General features: G+C 35.6%; 1 protein-coding gene across 1 annotated transcript in view; it reads left to right on the top strand.

Annotated features, from left to right (window-relative positions):
* LOC144836866 (cation channel sperm-associated auxiliary subunit beta-like) overlaps positions 1-20,678 on the top strand; it is a 38,806-nt gene that overhangs the window by 11,050 nt on the left and 7,078 nt on the right. The window contains exons 14-21 of the mRNA XM_078691771.1: positions 427-477; positions 1,045-1,221; positions 1,365-1,505; positions 3,664-3,806; positions 4,457-4,654; positions 4,883-4,993; positions 5,277-5,387; positions 5,783-5,921. Of these exons, the coding sequence (XP_078547897.1) occupies positions 427-477; positions 1,045-1,221; positions 1,365-1,505; positions 3,664-3,806; positions 4,457-4,654; positions 4,883-4,993; positions 5,277-5,387; positions 5,783-5,921 (1,071 nt within the window). The remainder of the gene's footprint in view (positions 1-426; positions 478-1,044; positions 1,222-1,364; positions 1,506-3,663; positions 3,807-4,456; positions 4,655-4,882; positions 4,994-5,276; positions 5,388-5,782; positions 5,922-20,678) is intronic.

Raw genomic sequence — 20,678 nt, 5'->3', positions numbered from 1 at the left:
CCACATAGATACCAAGTTTCTGATTATTTAAAAAAAAAAATTATGCAAAAAATCAAGGTTAGTTTTCTTTGAAACTCTGGTTTCCATAGATTGTTTATAAACAAAAGCTAGTTGCACAAGTTTTACCATAATATAATGGTTTCTTGAGTTAATTAATTCATTATTATCTACAAGGTAATCAAATATTTGCTGTTAACTCTACAGAAACATTTTTTAAATGGTTGAATTGTTTGGAATTTTATCCTTTTTGTGAGGACAATTTTTGGCCAGGAAAAAAAACATCTTTTTTTAATATTCTTGATAGAAACAGGCCCTTCACTGATCAACCCCGCCCAACCCATCACCACACACCGGGGCTCACACATACAAAACAATATTGACACACCAGTGTGTATATTCTTGAGAATTGTATTATTTTGCTTGTAGCTGTATCAGGTGATGGCTCACAGCTTCAACTACAACTTCAAGGAGTAATAGGTAAATTGGATGATTAATGATGATAACTCTTATATTGCTCTTGGCACCAAATGTATGTTGTACATTGATCGAAAGTGAGTGCATCATATCACAATATGAAAATATCAATGGTATTTATAGAGGGCCACTTAAATTATTAGAATCGACTTGTTTTTCACATTTTTAACCATTTAAAGATGAAATTTATTATAGGTCCATATAGTATTTATTAGTAGTGTGACCTTAAATTAGGTCAAAAAACATAAGTCACTAGTGGCTTTAAGAAATAAGAGATAGCAGTGAAATTGCCAACGATAAAGCAAACTAATCACTGCAGAACAATATAGCTAATTAAAATTGCATAACGTTTGTAATTAATACTGCCTGCATGTATGTATGGAATTATTATCCATTCAAGATTGAATTGTTGAGTCATGACTTCCCTCACATTAATTGGCAAAGTTTTATCCTATATTATTTAGATCAGATGATATAATGCTTCTGTAAACAGGGGCACTTAATTAATGACTAGCATTATGCAGATTTTCTCCTAAAGGTTTCTTTCAATATTATGATATTTGATTCCAGATCAATCAGATGGGTGGCAGCCAGGAAGTGTGGGTAAAACTATCATCCAGCCAGGACTTTCCAGCATTCTCATCTTATCAGTAGAGAGTGAAGCAGTGGCTTTTGGTACACCTGCACTGCCCTCACTTGTTCATTCAGATTATCATGCTGGTCAATGGTTTATGCACAATTCACCAGGTAACATTGGTAAAGACATAGAGATATTATAGTGAACTATAATATCTCTATGGTAAAGATAAGCTAGTTTTACTATGGTATGTGTTTTAATTTTAGACAAAAGTTAAACTGTGAAAGAAATAACAATTATGATTTCCTTATAGTTGGAAGGTCAAGCAGTATATCTGAAGAGTTATGTCACCATCAGTTGATACTTGATGACACCGTTGCTAAAAATAGACTCATCTACCTTGATATGGGAGACAGCTATAAGTTTACTATTACTGCTATCAGTTTTAAAAAAGGTACGTTTTTGAACAATCAGTAATTTTGTTTGTTTTTATTTTTATTGTTTTTCTACACAAACATAACATTCACAATTTACAACTAAAAATCAAAATTACACTAGTAAAAAATGTGAAGGAGGATGCCAAAATTAAACTAGATTTAATTCGTCACTATGACGAATTATAGGTTATATGCATTGATTAAAATAAAGATAATTGATTTGTAAAAGATATATTGATTGATTGATTTTCTCAGAATCTTTAATTATTTATAATATATGCTAGGATCTTGCTAATGCAAATACAATAGCCGGTATCGCAATCCGATCAAAGATCCCTCTGCGTATAATGTCATAAACCACATTTGTTACATAATAATAAAGACATAAGTTTCTTTTTATCTAGATTTCATTATAAATCATGTGTATAATCTATACACTAAGAAATAAAATTGAACAAACAATACAAATAATTAAAAAAATCTTATTTCGTTTCGTTACCCAAGGTAAGGCTCGATCTCGGTACCTTGAATGCTATAGACACGAGCACAGACCACCGAGCCATACACAACTTACTAAAACATGTAGAAAGATTCCTCTGTGTATTTACTATTCAGTAGCCACTTTGGTGCAGATAGATTATTACATACCGCAATGAATTATAATTTATTACTATGATGACATCTTTAAAAATTTAAAAAAATGATGCACTGTCAAACTATATACTTTTAACTTTAATATATGAACTTCTTAAGAAAGAAAGTTATTGTTAAGTTTGTTATTTCGGCCTAAAAAAATGTCAAAATTTGTTTGATTGTCAAAATTAATTTTTTTTAATTCATTATGCAATTAATGATGACTTAATCAACTTTTGTTCTCTTAATTTGATAATAAATCATACATATGATACATACACTTCAAGAAAATGAAATAAAAAAATAGGTGTTTCCCAGCATTCTGACAATATATATTAATTTTAAAATTTAGCATATTTTCACTATTTTGTTAACTTATACGTGCGTAGCCTGTCACTTTTGACGTGCTTGTATAACGCAATTTCGAGTTGAAAAGTGAATCAAATATGATGATATTATTAAAGGAAGGTTGTAAAACAGAAATCGGGCAAAAATAGTACGCATTAACGTTTAACGCGCAGTGCGCGTGCAAAATTCTGCGCACTCGTGGCAATTTTTTAAACGCTTAAAATTGCCTGAAACGTACTCTAATTTCATCGAAAATAAATTTTGACAATTTTAAAACTTTTAAGCGTGCGTACGCATGCGTTATATGCGCTACGCACGTAATTATATTGCCATATGATGAAATATGACCTGAAATTTATGAGTACCAAATTTTGTTTAAAAGTGATTCATGCTTGTGAAGATATGATTACAAACGTGATTTCATTAAATCGCGCGTAGACCGCGTAATTTATGATTGCGCACCGTGAAAACATAACCACATCGATTCCTGGCCATAAGGAATATACTCTGAAAAATTGACTTAGCTAGATGAAACTGATGCCAAGATAATTCACGGACAAAATAGTGCTAAGGAAAGAATAAATAAATAAATAAATAAAGATCCTGACAGAATCAAGAGGTTATATGCATATCATGCATATAACCTAATAAAGGTTGTATGTTTAGCTGAGAACCTGTGACAAATGCTGCATTTCATTTGTTTATATTATAGTTCTTTTCAAATGTTTCACATTGTATGTAAACGGTTTCATACTTGCCAAACCTACCAAATCATGTAGTCCGGGATACCGATTTTTTACTTTTCCTACCACCAACCGATTTAGTCCGCTGTTTCTACTGCTTTCTTTAAAAAAGTAATAATTGTCATACAGATTTTCAAATTAAAATTGAAAATATATATCAGTGCCATTATATAATTAAATTGAATTAACAATATCCAGGTCATATTTATTTAGGCCTGTCTTCCTCATCATTTTTGTAATCATTTTGTAATAAATAGCGACACAAATATTGTGTAGTTTTTGTACCTTCAGACTCTTTCTAAAGGCTTGTTTTAATAAAAGATGGATGAGAGGCTGGCTGTGTGGAAGCCCAAATGTTTTTATTCTTAAATGTTGGCAAATATCATGCTGTTTCTGTTCACAATCTTTCAGTGGGACAAAACAACCTTTAAACTGTTTTTATTTGTTTCAGGGTATATACAAAAATCTGAAAAACGTCTAATGAAGTTGACTATAAGTAACCATTATATAATTTATGTTGTGCCAGAGTATCAAAGAAGTAGCCTTGGAATAGAGACACTCACAGTCAATGTACGCAATCATATAAACCAACAGGTAGGCCTATGTATTAATATTCAACTTTGTTTTCATGTTTATTCATTATAATAAGTATGAATTAGAAGCAAAAAAGATTGAATTATCATTTGATATTTGAAGATATTGTGTGTTCAATAAACTCTGAATTGAGAATTACACCACATTATAAGTTTGGTAAAAAAGTGCAGAGTTAATGTAATGTTGTATAATCATACCCAAGATGCAGAAATACAAAAGGTAAATAAATAGCATATTAAAAGGTCATTAAACCACTCTGGGTAACTATGCATAAAAGGCCGGTAATATTAATATGGATTACCATTGAACAGTGTAATTAAATGCAACCAATATCAGTCCAATGTTACTGAATAGGGAGCTTCCGATTGTGATGAACTTACTAGGTTAGTTCAATTGATTTGTCATTGGTCATTGCCTGGACCTAGAAACTATGAAAACTGTGCACAATGAATACCATGATGTTGGTCGTCACAAATCAAAAGAGCAGTAATAACAGATGAAGATGAAATTATCCGTAACACAGAAATGGATTGCTTTTAGCTTTGCAGTTTAAAAGTATTGTGTATTGTACATTTTTATAGTAATTTAATTTATGAGTTAAGTGACAAGTACTTCTTGTATTAAAAGTACCATCGATTTATCTTTTTAAGGGCTCATCCACAATTCTCATCCAGCTTCCAGATTCTTCACTCAGTTGTCCTCTAAACTCATTCTCAGTTCATTTCATTTGTGGTTGCCCAGCAACAAAACATCTTCATTACCTGCAAACACCAGAGTTGACAATAAGAGAGTTTATACAGGGTGACAAAAGAGATGATAAAGATCTTCCAATCTTACAAAGTCTCCCGGTAAAAACCTTCATTCTATATTATTAAAGCAAATATCCACATTTATATTGAATTGTCTTTAAGTGACATCATCTTACTATTTAATGACCATGCTGTAAACAAGTTATTTTACAGGTTATCCTTGTATTCTGTAATTGTAAACAATCTTCAGTACAGTCGAATACTAGTGTTTACTTATATTTTTATTCTTATATGTAGTAACTTTAATACTATTATAATAATATTCAGGCTAATTACCGTCCACCATCTGTCAAAGGTGTTGCAATTCCATTGAGTGACAACATCTACAATGCTGACCCATCGCTCCCTATAAAAAGATCCAAGTACCAGATCTCTAAGGTAATTATGAAAAAGTTTATGAATTTATACGTATATGAATTTTATTTACTGTATTAACACTTTCTAAATCCTTGAATTTGTGAGTGAACACAGACTTAAATCTCATTTATTCACAGTAAAATCACCAGTGATAAAATTAACTACTTTTTCCTCAGAACTAGATAAATAAATAACTAAATAATATTTTGACATAATTATTTGAAATGGCAGTTGGCAATTGCAAACTATTAGCTTTATTACAATAATGAATATGGTTTTTCTACAAGTTTGTTTATGATTGTAGGAATCTGGTTCATTTAAGCAATGTACCAATGCTAGAGACCATGCTGACTGTAACTGTACTGATGAGTTAAAGTTTTCATCATTGGTTCGAAATTCTGATTGTAAAGAAAAGGTACTTAATAATAATCATAATAATAAGATCATTCTTGGTTTGATTGCCAGGTCGATATATAGAGCAATAGTTCTTTTAATTCATCATATCTTTTAAATGTTGTTTGCACAATCGAAATGTTTTGTATATAATTGTACACTGTTACTTTTTATTTAGTTGTCTTCTTTAAATCTGAAGCAGGTTTTAATGCACTTGTTTCCTTCAGTTCAGTATTTTCTCATTTTGGCTTCGATGTTTTACCTTTAAACCCAATCCTAGTCTGATTTTTTAAGAGCTGCAATTTGCAAAGGCATCAAAATTCACCAAATACTAAGTACAATACATAACTATTTTGGTGCACTATGCAAAAAGCATAATTGAATAAATATCTCACTTCACAATGATATTTTCGTAAGGTGTATCGATTGCTGTATCCTGGTCGTTTAGAACCAAGATTTGTTATCCGACAGAATGATCAGGATGATATTGCTTTGAATGGCTCATATGCCGTCTCCCTTACAGAGATCAATAACAGAAACGATTTCACATTTAAAAGTGAGTAATACATTTCACTAATAATTGGAAATTATACGAGGGTCTTACCTGATGTATAATTGAGATTATATTAGCTTTCCCAGAGGCGAGATTCACTGGCGCTTCATCTCAGATCTCGGATATCACCTCTACTTTAACAAAACATTTTAAAATCAAAGGACAAGCCGCCCTCTATAGGTATTTTATGCCAACTCAGAATGCAACTGCCTACTTTAACGCTTAAACCAGGACGTGAGGCCAACCACAAACAAACATAATAAAAAGAGTGCAAAAACTAAACTGAACACGTGACCCCACCACCGGAACACAACTGCTGTTCCAATCCGGGGCGAGATTCCTTAAAACTTACTATACCTGCCTACTGTACTGTAGCTTAACAACAGTACCAAGGGTAGGGCCCTGGGTGGGAATTGAATCTCGCCTCCGGGAAAGCTAATATAATCTCAATTATACATCAGGTAAGACCCTCGTATAATTTCCAATTATATTACGTTTTCCCTACGGCTTCGATTCACTGCCGACTTCAAAGCCTAGGTCACGTCACTAGCTAACCGCAGGACTGAATTAGCGACCACTGCACTGGCAACAGGACGATGATAAAACCTAGAAAAGGTGGACTCCTGAGCCAATCCGGCAACCTGCAAAATGTCCCTTAGAGGAACTCCAACTTTAACAGAGGCCGAGGCCGCAGCCCCACGGGTCGAATGACCCCGGAACACGTCCGTATCCACACCGGCCTCCGAAAGCATGGCCTGCACCCAACGAGTAACTGTTGACGAACACACCTTCTTGTGTGGCGCCCTGTGGCTGATAAACAGTTGGCCCTCACCCTGCCGCAAAGGCCTGGTCAACCGGATATAGTGCCTGACCCCTTCCACGGGGCAAAGAGAGGGCACCGAGAACTTTGGGACTTCTACCCAATAAACTCCCCGACCAACTCTATCCTGCTTAGGCAAGACGGCCGGCAAAAAAAGAAGCAATGACGGCGAAACAGTCAAATGGTCAACATTAATCGCAATTAACGATGAGACCCTACCCAGCGTGACTAACGCGAGCAAAATCGACAGTTTCCATGAAAGTCGATGAAGTTGCAGACCGTCCCAAGCCATCGTGCGGAGATAATCTAGCACAGGGGAAACCTCCCATGTAGCCACATACCGTGGCTTCGGAGGATTACGATTGTAGAAAGCCTTCCTAAGTTTAGCAAAGACTACAGACTCCCCTACTGGTTTCCCATCGACAAATTCATGAAACTTGGAAATAGCCGCCATGTACACTCCTAGGGTACGGAAAGCCAGGCCTCCTTCCTCCTTCTCGACCAAAAACTCTGCTACTTTAGTCAAAGTTGCCGAAACTGGATCCAAGTGCCGCTGCAGACACCAGCCACACCAGACTCCCCAACAAGCTTGGTATTGCCCCAGGGTAGACTGCCGACAAACTTTGGACACTTTGGAAAACTTTGGAAACTTTGTCCGAAAACCCCTCTGCCGTGAAACGTCACCTGAGACTAGCCAAGCCGCTAGGATGAGCCTGTCCCACAAAGGATGACCGTGTCCCGAGTGAGGCTGGACCACAAGGTCGCAACGGACGGGCAACAGGATCGGCTCAAGAGAAGGGGGAACCAGGCTTGAGCTCTCCAAACCGGAGCTATAACAAAGACAGTCGCTAGGTCGGTCTGTACCTTCTGAAGAACCCTTCCCAAGAGACAGAAGGGCGGAAATGCATAACCGCTCTCTCTGGTCCACAGAACCGAGAGAGCATCGGACGCTACTGCCCCGGGTTGAGGGCCCCAAGACACGAACCTCGGAAACTGATGGTTGAGACGAGATGCAAACAAATCTATTGACGTCTGGAACGGCATTGCTACCAGAACGCTCTGAAGCACCCCAACGTTCAGAATCCATTCGGATTGGTCGTTGCTTTGGTGTAGATCTCATGGACCCCCTCCGAAAACCACTGTTGCCGCCACGGGACGTAGAAGAAGAGGGTTGGGTGTATCTGTTGCTACCACGATACCCGGCCCTCAGACCTACTCTTTGGCCGAGGCCTGGATCCACCCTTAGATGCATCCGGCCGGGTGGCCTTCGCCATCACCTTCTTCTTTTCTTGTTCGTATGTCTGTGACCCACTGGTCACCGAACAAGTGTTCCATCGATGGTGCCCAGCCTTCATTGCCAGCTTCACCATCTCCTGGCGAAGCGCGGAGAGACGATGCACCCCATGCCCAAGGAGACTGAGAGCACTCTCCAGGTTTCTGTCGATTTCTGTCCCCCCGTAGCTGACTCCATCAACTTGAAATCCAGCAGCTTAACTGGCGGCACATACCCTGCTGGCTGACAATGAGGGTTGTTCAACGGCGCCTCATCAACCTGAGCAACCTGAACAGGCATCAGTATTATTAAGGTCACTTTCACGGACAACGCATCCATGTCCCGTTCCAAAGACGAACCCCGAGACGACGTCGATGACGGGCTACCCTGAACCGGAGACCTCGGTCTCGCTCGGCCAGGGTCAATCACACCCTGGATCAGCTCCTTCAAAAACCGTACCTGTGCAACAGAAAAAGGAGCGCCCTCATCGGACTCCCGAGCAACCGGTCTAGGCCTGGCCGACATATGCGGTGGGAGAGCGTTTCAGCTGACGGCGGCCGGGGGTAGAAATAATCCTGCGGGTACTGATGGACAAATGGCGTCTGTACCTGGACCCCCAACAGGCACTGCCACCGACCCCCACGCTCGCCCGGGTCCCCGCTGCGAGGAACGGAACAGGCGGCGGCTGAACCTGGGCCATCACAGATGGCGGACAGGCTCCCCCTGCTGACGAAACAGCAACAGTAGGCATCCCCTGGGCTCCAGAAAGGAACGGAACAGGAGGCACGGCAACACCTTGGACCTGCCGAGCAGATGGACAAGGCACGCCAGCCGTTGCAGTTCTGACACTGGACGGACCACTAGCCGAGGAAATCCCCGCAGTGGAAACCAAAATGGCCGACGAAAACATCGGCCTCGTAGTAGTTGAGTCCATCGGAAAAACCACAAAACACTCTAAAAACAAACTAGAGAAACCAAAACACAGCCTAACTAGGGCCTATGCGTTGCAGAAACACTAGCTAGCTAAAATAACAGAGGGCATACACTAATACCCTTTTTACACTATTGACTGGGAGAGGAACATGAGTTGAACTCGGAGGCAATTTCCATTTACACTAGTAGTGTACAAGAGTCCTGGGGAGAACAAAGGAAATCTATTGTGTGAAAGGTTAACAATAGAGGGGTGATTGTTAACAAATAAGGGACGCTAAGAGAACAATAGTGTTCCTTAGAATGTGTGAAAGGGTAACAATAGAGGGGTGATTGTTAACAAAGAAGGGATGCTAAGAGAACAATAGAATGTGTGAAAGGGTAACAATAGAGGGGTGATTGTTAACAAAGAAGGGACGCTAAGAGAACAATAGAATGTGTGAAAGGTTAACAATAAAGGGGTGATTGTTGGGGAGAACAAAGGAAATCTATTGTTTGAGAATTATAGGTAAAAAAAACAAAGGGTTTGCTAATTAAAGTCCTAGGCTAACAAAGGGTTTCCTAATTAAGTGGGGAGAACAAAGGAAATCTATTGTATGAGAATTATAGAAAAACAAAGGGTTTGCTAATTAAAGTCCTAGGCTAACAAAAGGTTTGCTAATTAAAGTCCTAGGCTAACAAAGGGGTATCTATAGGAGGAGGATAAGTACAGGGAAACAATAAGAAATCTACTTGATTAAAGTTAGGAAAACAATTGGGTATTAATTGGATTATACAGGTGTGTTTGTAGAATGATGGGGGTCACGACAATAGAAATCTAACCAAGAGCTTTGAGGCTAACAAAGGAAATCTATTGTATAAGAATTATAGGAAAACAAAGTGTTTGCTACTTAAAGTCCTAGGCTAACAAAAGGGTATCTATAAGAGGAGGATAAGTACAGGGAAACAATAAGAAATCTACTTGATTAAAGTTAGGAAAACAAATGGGTATTAATTGGATTATACAGGTGTTTTCATAGAATGATGGTGGTCATGACAATAAAAATCTAATTTTAATTAATTAACAATAGAATGTATAGTTTTAACAAGGTGGAGGCTTTGTATAGAGTGTATCACATGTGCTTTACAATTACTGACAATACTCACAACGAGTGCTTTGTTTGTTGACAATAGGATTTAATCATAATATAAAAGAGGGGGTTATAATTAAGGAGCGATTTTTTGCTTGTAACAAGTCTAGGCTAACAAAGGAAATCTATTGTATAAGAATTATAGGAAAACAAAGGGTTTGCTACTTAAAGTCCTAGGCTCACAAAGGGGTATCTATAGGAGGAGGATAAGTACAGGGAAATAATAAGAAATCTATTTGATTAAAGTTAGGAAAGCAAATGGGTATTAATTGGATGATACAGGTGTTTTCGTAGAATGATGGTGGTCATGACAATAGAAATCTAATTTTAATTAATTAACAATAGAATGTATAGTTTTAACAAAGTGGAGGCTTTGTATAGAGTGTATCACAGGTGTTTTACAATTACTGATAATACTCACAACGAGTGCTTTGTTTTTTTTTGTTGACAATATAGGATAATATAAAAGAGGGAGTTATAATTAAGGAGCGATTGTTTGCTAGCATTTGCGTGATTTGATTGGTCAGAGGTATACAGTCTAGAGCCCCCCTTGTTGAAACAAAAAGTGGATTATAATTCAGGCGGGAATGTATGTAATGGATCTGTTTTTTTTCCGAAGAATGTGATGTTTGTGGAGAAAAGACTAAAACATTTTACGGGGATGACGCATGCTTCCAGTTCTGTGAATATGTATTCAAAAAATATCCCTACGGTCATAATATTACATGCCTTGCTCATAATAATCAAGCTTATGATAGTTACTTTGTAATGCATTATTTGTATTCATGTGGTTTTGTTCCAGATGTCATAACTAATGGTGGTAAGATTCTTTCTAGTAAAATTAAGGGTACTACTATTCGTTTCATTGACTCTGTCATTTTTACCGATGGCTTTAGCCAAACTACCTAAAACAAACAAATCCTTTGGCATTAAAGAGTTAAATAAATAAATTTAACACGGTTGGTAATGCAAACTATGTAGGTCCATATACCGATGCTTCGATGTATGACCCCGAAAAGATGTCTATATCGGCCCGGAATGATTTTCTTATTTGGTACGAGCAGTGGCGAGGCGTTGTTGCTTATCATTTAGACACATATTCAAACGAGTTACTGTTCTTGATAATGGTGTAGATCAGAAAGGGGTCGTCCGTTTTCTAACGGTTTAATAACCAAAGCCTCAGCCTGTAATTTTGTATTTTCCAAGAACTTTTTGAAGCCGAATACAATTGCTCCTTTTCCACCAGAAGATTACTTAACTACGTAGACTCATTCTTTTGCTAGTATGGAGTGGTTAAGTTATGAATAAAAACGACGTAGAATCCATATTCATCACGCCCGTAATGGTAATGAGAAATGCTTTGGTAGATATAAAGTTAATGGGGCTTCGTTTGAACCAAACTTCATATTTGAATTTATTGGATGTAGCAAGGCAGATTCATATCTACAAACACAGAGAAAATCTTCTTATCTGAAACAGACGTTTCCTCAGTACTAGTATATTGAAATTTAGGAGCATAAGTGGAACAACATTAAGAAGTCCTTAACCCCTACGGAATTAGCCGTCATATTTGATGTACCTGCTATTCATCCTACACTTAACCCTCGAGAAGCTTTTTTTTTGGAGGGAGAACCAATGCCGCTAGATTGTTTTACCAAGTTAGATGATGAGCAGATTAGCTATGTTGACTTCACTGGCCTTTATCCGTACTGCAACAAATACGGAACATATCCGATCGGACATCATGAAAAGTTAGCTTTCAAAGATATGTCTACAGATATTCGTGAGTATTTTGGTCTGGTTCAATGCACAGTTAGTCCTCCAAAAAAGCTGCTTCACCCTGTTCTTCCTTATAGGAGTAATGGAAAACTTATGTTTCCTTTATGTTGAACATGTGTTGATAATATGTGTCAGGAATCATGCAACCAAGATGAAAATGAAAGATGCCTTACGGGGAGATGGGTATCAACGGAGTTAGAGAAAGTTAAAGTTGGCTATGTAATTAGGAATGTTACTGTTGTGACAATGTTTCGGACCAAAAAGTTATTGTAAATGATGTGAACAATGACGATTTAGCAGAAATGAAATATATATAATATAAGACGAACAACAATTTGTAAAGGTAAGCAAGAAAGTGAATGTTGTTATGGCGGCATTTACTACTGCTACAGCAAGGCTAAAGCTCTACGACTTATTGGAAAAGTTGCAAGACCGTGTGCTGTACTACGACACCGATTCTTGTGTATTTACATCTAAAGCTGGAGGATGGCGACCACCACTTTGTGATAATTTAGCCCTAACGATAGAAATTATATCTCCACTTTTGTTTCTGGGGGACCAAAACATTATGCTTACATGTTAGACCCGGTAAAACGGTCTGTAAGGTAAAGGGTTTTACCGTAAACTATCAAAATTCAAAATTAATCAATTTTAAAACAGTGAGTGAAATGGTACGTAGGTTGGTCCCCAAAAGTTAACCAAATTTGATCCCAACGGAATAACGTGGAAAGCAAAAGTAAAGATTATCGTATCGTGTATAACAAACGAATAATAATCGATGATTTTAAAACAGTTCCATATGGTTATGTAATGTAAGTACCTGTACATTTCTTAACAAATTTTTTGTGTAAACATTTTTGAACATAAAAAAAAATGTGTAAAGATTTTTGAACATTAAAAAAATTGTGTAAATATTTTTTGAACATAAAAAATGTGTAAATAATTTGTAAAAAAAAAATGTGTAAACAATTTAAAAAAAAAAAAAAAATTGTAAAATTGTTCATCAAAATAAAAAAAAAATGTGTAAAAATTTGTGTTAGCAATTGGGCATTTTGTATGTAATACTATACGTTTTAAATGAGTTTACTGTATTAAATAAATAAAATAAAATGTATAAATGTGTATCAAAAAAAAAAAAAAAATGTCAAACTATTTTTTAAAAAAGAAAAAAAAATGTATATATTTATATAGCTTTCAATATTTTTGTAATAGTGTTTTTTTTTCTTTTTTTTTTTACAAAAGGTATCATTCTACTGAATAGTCACTTACTAATCATTTATTTTAATTTTCTTTTTTTTTTTACTACATGTATAACAATTTATTTTTTAGGTAAAAAGAGAAATAAATGTTTATATATATATATAAAGGATTATTACAAATCTAATAATAAAATGGTTCAGCAATACGGTGCAGGGATGGTAAGTAAATCAAGTATTAAATTAATTAATAATCACTAATAATAAAATAAAAAATATATGATGTTTAAATGTGTTACAAATAATTATATAGTTTGTATTTTGATTTATTTATTTATGTTTTATCTTTTCAGAAAAGAGTTCGAGATGAGGATGATAACGATGTTGAAGTTGATACAGAAGAAAATGTCGTTGATCTGAATACTGTTAATATTGAGAATTTGAAGTTATGTTTTCAGCTATTTCTAAAGTTTTACAATCTTACATGAATATCTTAGTAGGTGATGATTTAGTGTTTAACATTATAAATATGCCTATGCCTATTGGTGGTGGTCCGTCTTTTAATCATGGAATAGATTTAATTCACCTAAACGTCAGATCATTAATAAGAAGCAAAGAGGATGATGAAAACATATGTTGTGCAAGGGCTTTGGTTGTCGGAATTTCGAGAATTGAAGATAAAGGTGTTAATACCCAAAGATGGGAACAACTTAGGAAGCCGTCTTATTTCCAAGAGCATGAAGCCAATCAACTAATGTTGAGAGCTGGTGTTAATCGTGGTCTTTCTGGTATTGAGGAACTTAAACGTTTTCAGAGGGTATTGTTTGATTACCAAATAGTTGTGATTTCCAAGGACAATCTCCACACAGTGATATTTAGCGGTGAGTACCGAGCAAAGCAAATTTATTTATATCATCATGACAAACATTATGATGTCATTGTTTCAGTAGCACCTTTTTGAAGGTTCGCCATTTTTGTAATCTTTGCTTTCAATGTTATACGGTCAAGTTCAATCACAAATGTAAGTGTACTTTTGAACTCTGTTGTTCCCATGACTGTGTTCCTACTGTCGATACTGCTACTTCGGTTTATTGTGAAGACGGTAGATGTTCTTTTAAGAATTACAAGTGCTTTGCTAATCATAAAATTGCTAGTCCAAAAGTATCTATTTGTGATAAGAAGAAACTTTGTATTGTGTATGATTGCACAAAACATTTTTGTAGGACATGTTCTATGTTAGTTGATAGTAGTCATGTGTATTACATGATGAAGATTAAGTTTCAGGATAAAAAGGAGAAGAATTATAAAAATGATATTGAAAGAAAAAATGCGGCGGAGAAGTTCTTTTTCTTCGATTTCGAGTGTACACAAGAGACCGATGAACACATTCCAAATCTCTGTGTTCTACAGAAATGCTGTGTAGACTGTATCGCCGGTGATGTGGATTCCGAAGAATGTGATGTTTGTGGGGAAAAGACTAAAATATTTTACGGTGATGACGCATGCTTCCAGTTCTGTGAGTATGTATTCAAAAAATATCCTTACGGTCATAATAATATTACATGCCTTGCTCATAACTATCAAGCTTATGATAGTTACTTTGTAATGCGTTATTTGTATTCATGTGGTTTTGTTCCAGATGTCATAACTAATGGTGGTAAGATTCTTTCTACTAAAATTAAGGGTACTACTATTCGTTTCACATTGACTCTCTGTCATTTTTACCGATGGCTTTAGCCAAACTACCTAAAACCTTTGGCATTAAAGAGTTAAAGAAGGGTTACTTTCCTCATAAATGTAACACCGTTGGTAATGCAAACTATTTTAGGTCCATATCCCGGTGCTTCGATGTATGATCCCGACAAGATGTCTGAATCAGCCCGGAATGATTTTCTTATTTGGTACGAACAGAGGCGAGGTGAAATTTTCGATTTAAAGAGTCAGCTAATTGATTATTGCGTTAGTGACGTGTACATTCTTAGGCGTTGCTTATCATTTAGACACATATTCAAACGAGTAACTGTTCTTGATAATGGTATAGATCAGGAAGGGGTCGATCCGTTTTCTAATGGTTTAATAACCAAAGCCTCAGCTTGTAATATTGTATTTTCTAGGAACTTTTTGAAGCCGAATACAATTGCTCCTTTTCCACCAGCAGATTACTTAACTACATGGACTCATTCTTTTGCTAGTATGGAGTGGTTAAGTTATGAATCAAAGCGACGTGGAATCCATATTCATCATGCCCATAATGGTAATGAGAAATGCTTTGGTAGATATAAAGTTGATGGGGCTTCGTTTGAACCAAACTTAATATTTGAATTTATGGGATGTTTATATCATGGCTGTACTAAGTGCTATCGTCCACAAGACAAAAATCCTTTCACTGGTCTAAGCATGGCAGATTCATATCTACAAACACAGAGAAAATCTTCTTATCTGAAACAGACGTTTCCTCAGTACCAGTATATTGAAATTTGGGAGCATGAGTGGAACAACATTAAGAAGTCCTTAACCCCTACGGAATTAGCCGTCATATTTGACGTACCTGCTATTCATCCTAAACTTAACCCTCGAGAACTTTTTTTGAAGGAGAACCAATGCCGCTAGATTGTTTTACCAAGTTCAAGATGATGAGCAGATTAGCTATGTTGACTTCACTATAGCCTCTATCCGTACTGCAACAAATACGAAACATATCCGACCGGACATCCTGAAAAGGTTCATACGACCGAGACAGTTGATTTAGAATAGGTGGGATTTGTTTGTGCCTACCGTCGCCCAAACTTATTATTATACAAACGATTTATTTATCGATATTACGACAAGACTGTTTGGGCGACGGAAGGCACAAACAAATCCCACCTATTCTAAATCAACTGTCTCGGTCGTATGAACCTTTTCAGGATGTCCGGTCGGATATGTTTTGTATTTGTTGCAGTACGGATAGAGGCTATAGTGAAGTCAACATAGCTAATCTGCTCATCATCTTGAACTTGGTAAAACAATCTAGCGGCATTGGTTCTCCTTCAAAAAAAGTTCTCGAGGGTTAAGTTTAGGATGAATAGCAGGTACGTCAAATATGACGGCTAATTCCGTAGGGGTTAAGGACTTCTTAATGTTGTTCCACTCATGCTCCCAAATTTCAATATACTGGTACTGAGGAAACGTCTGTTTCAGATAAGAAGATTTTCTCTGTGTTTGTAGATATGAATCTGCCATGCTTAGACCAGTGAAAGGATTTTTGTCTTGTGGACGATAGCACTTAGTACAGCCATGATATAAACATCCCATAAATTCAAATATTAAGTTTGGTTCAAACGAAGCCCCATCAACTTTATATCTACCAAAGCATTTCTCATTACCATTATGGGCATGATGAATATGGATTCCACGTCGCTTTGATTCATAACTTAACCACTCCATACTAGCAAAAGAATGAGTCTATGTAGTTAAGTAATCTGCTGGTGGAAAAGGAGCAATTGTATTCGGCTTCAAAAAGTTCCTAGAAAATACAATATTACAAGCTGAGGCTTTGGTTATTAAACCATTAGAAAACGGATCGACCCCTTCCTGATCTATACCATTATCAAGAACAGTTACTCGTTTGAATATGTGTCTAAATGATAAGCAACGCCTAAGAATGTACACGTCACTAACGCAATAATCAATTAGCTGACTCTTTAAATCGAAAATTTCACCTCGCCTCTGTTCGTACCAAATAAGAAAATCATTCCGGGCTGATTCAGACATCTTGTCGGGATCATACATCGAAGCACCGGGATATGGACCTAAAATAGTTTGCATTACCAACGGTGTTACATTTATGAGGAAAGTAACCCTTCTTTAACTCTTTAATGCCAAAGGTTTTAGGTAGTTTGGCTAAAGCCATCGGTAAAAATGACAGAGAGTCAATGTGAAACGAATAGTAGTACCCTTAATTTTAGTAGAAAGAATCTTACCACCATTAGTTATGACATCTGGAACAAAACCACATGAATACAAATAACGCATTACAAAGTAACTATCATAAGCTTGATAGTTATGAGCAAGGCATGTAATATTATTATGACCGTAAGGATATTTTTTGAATACATACTCACAGAACTGGAAGCATGCGTCATCACCGTAAAATATTTTAGTCTTTTCCCCACAAACATCACATTCTTCGGAATCCACATCACCGGCGATACAGTCTACACAGCATTTCTGTAGAACACAGAGATTTGGAATGTGTTCATCGGTCTCTTGTGTACACTCGAAATCGAAGAAAAAGAACTTCTCCGCCGCATTTTTTCTTTCAATATCATTTTTATAATTCTTCTCCTTTTTATCCTGAAACTTAATCTTCATCATGTAATACACATGACTACTATCAACTAACATAGAACATGTCCTACAAAAATGTTTTGTGCAATCATACACAATACAAAGTTTCTTCTTATCACAAATAGATACTTTTGGACTAGCAATTTTATGATTAGCAAAGCACTTGTAATTCTTAAAAGAACATCTACCGTCTTCACAATAAACCGAAGTAGCAGTATCGACAGTAGGAACACAGTCATGGGAACAACAGAGTTCAAAAGTACACTTACATTTGTGATTGAACTTGACCGTATAACATTGAAAGCAAAGATTACAAAAATGGCGAACCTTCAAAAAGGTGCTACTGAAACAATGACATCATAATGTTTGTCATGATGATATAAATAAATTTGCTTTGCTCGGTACTCACCGCTAAATATCACTGTGTGGAGATTGTCCTTGGAAATCACAACTATTTGGTAATCAAACAATACCCTCTGAAAACGTTTAAGTTCCTCAATACCAGAAAGACCACGATTAACACCAGCTCTCAACATTAGTTGATTGGCTTCATGCTCTTGGAAATAAGACGGCTTCCTAAGTTGTTCCCATCTTTGGGTATTAACACCTTTATCTTCAATTCTCGAAATTCCGACAACCAAAGCCCTAGCACAACATATGTTTTCATCATCCTCTTTGCTTCTTATTAATGATCTGACGTTTAGGTGAATTAAATCTATTCCATGATTAAAAGACGGACCACCACCAATAGGCATAGGCATATTTATAATGTTAAACACTAAATCATCACCTACTAAGATATTCATGTAAGATTGTAAAACTTTAGAAATAGCTGAAAACATAACTTCAAATTCTCAATATTAACAGTATTCAGATCAACGACATTTTCTTCTGTATCAACTTCAACATCGTTATCATCCTCATCTCGAACTCTTTTCTGAAAAGATAAAACATAAATAAATAAATCAAAATACAAACTATATAATTATTTGTAACACATTTAAACATCATATATTTTTTATTTTATTATTAGTGATTATTAATTAATTTAATACTTGATTTACTTACCATCCCTGCACCGTATTGCTGAACCATTTTATTATTAGATTTGTAATAATCCTTTATATATATATATAAACATTTATTTCTCTTTTTACCTAAAAAATAAATTGTTATACATGTAGTAAAAAAAAAAAGAAAATTAAAATAAATGATTAGTAAGTGACTATTCAGTAGAATGATACCTTTTGTAAAAAAAAAAAGAAAAAAAAACACTATTACAAAAATATTGAAAGCTATATAAATATATACATTTTTTTTTCTTTTTTAAAAAATAGTTTGACATTTTTTTTTTTTTTTTGATACACATTTATACATTTTATTTTATTTATTTAATACAGTAAACTCATTTAAAACGTATAGTATTACATACAAAATGCCCAATTGCTAACACAAATTTTTACACATTTTTTTTTTATTTTGATGAACAATTTTACAATTTTTTATTTTTTTTAAAATTGTTTACACATTTTTTTTTTACAAATTATTTACACATTTTTTATGTTCAAAAAAGTTTACACATTTTTTTTTTATGTTCAAAAAATATTTACACAATTTTTTTAATGTTCAAAAATCTTTACACATTTTTTTTTATGTTCAAAAATGTTTACACAAAAAATTTGTTAAGAAATGTACAGGTACTTACATTACATAACCATATGGAACTGTTTTAAAATCATCGATTATTATTCGTTTGTTATACACGATACGATAATCTTTACTTTTGCTTTCCACGTTATTCCGTTGGGATCAAATTTGGTTAACTTTTGGGGACCAACCTACGTACCATTTCACTCACTGTTTTAAAATTGATTAATTTTGAATTTTGATAGTTTACGGTAAAACCCTTTACCTTACAGACCGTTTTACCGGGTCTAACATGTAAGCATAATGTTTTGGTCCCCCAGAAACAAAAGTGGAGATATAATTTCTATCGTTAGGGCTAAATTATCACAAAGTGGTGGTCGCCATCCTCCAGCTTTAGATGTAAATACACAAGAATCGGTGTCGTAGTACAGCACACGGTCTTGCAACTTTTCCAATAAGTCGTAGAGCTTCAGCCTTGCTGTAGCAGTAGTAAATGCCGCCATAACAACATTCACTTTCTTGCTTACCTTTACAAATTGTTGTTCGTCTTATATTATATATATTTCATTTCTGCTAAATCGTCATTGTTCACATCATTTACAATAACTTTTTGGTCCGAAACATTGTCACAACAGTAACATTCCTAATTACATAGCCAACTTTAACTTTCTCTAACTCCGTTGATACCCATCTCCCCGTAAGGCATCTTTCATTTTCATCTTGGTTGCATGATTCCTGACACATATTATCAACACATGTTCAACATAAAGGAAACATAAGTTTTCCATTACTCCTATAAGGAAGAACAGGGTGAAGCAGCTTTTTTGGAGGACTAACTGTGCATTGAACCAGACCAAAATACTCACGAATATCTGTAGACATATCTTTGAAAGCTAACTTTTCATGATGTCCGATCGGATATGTTCCGTATTTGTTGCAGTACGGATAAAGGCCAGTGAAGTCAACATAGCTAATCTGCTCATCATCTAACTTGGTAAAACAATCTAGCGGCATTGGTTCTCCCTCCAAAAAAAAAGCTTCTCGAGGGTTAAGTGTAGGATGAATAGCAGGTACATCAAATATGACGGCTAATTCCGTAGGGGTTAAGGACTTCTTAATGTTGTTCCACTTATGCTCCTAAATTTCAATATACTAGTACTGAGGAAACGTCTGTTTCAGATAAGAAGATTTTCTCTGTGTTTGTAGATATGAATCTGCCTTGCTACATCCAATAAATTCAAATATGAAGTTTGGTTCAAACGAAGCCCCATTAACTTTATATCTACCAAAGCATTTCTCATTACCATTACGGGCGTGATGAATATGGATTCTACGTCGTTTTTATTCATAACTTAACCACTCCATACTAGCAAAAGAATGAGTCTACGTAGTTAAGTAATCTTCTGGTGGAAAAGGAGCAATTGTATTCGGCTTCAAAAAGTTCTTGGAAAATACAAAATTACAGGCTGAGGCTTTGGTTATTAAACCGTTAGAAAACGGACGACCCCTTTCTGATCTACACCATTATCAAGAACAGTAACTCGTTTGAATATGTGTCTAAATGATAAGCAACAACGCCTCGCCACTGCTCGTACCAAATAAGAAAATCATTCCGGGCCGATATAGACATCTTTTCGGGGTCATACATCGAAGCAT

This window comes from Antedon bifida, chromosome 3, assembly GCF_963402885.1.
Source record: "Antedon bifida chromosome 3, ecAntBifi1.1, whole genome shotgun sequence".
NCBI classification, from domain to species: domain Eukaryota; kingdom Metazoa; phylum Echinodermata; class Crinoidea; order Comatulida; family Antedonidae; genus Antedon; species Antedon bifida.
The sequence above is the reverse complement of the archived record's forward strand: the minus strand, read 5'-3'. Positions and strand labels throughout refer to the sequence as shown.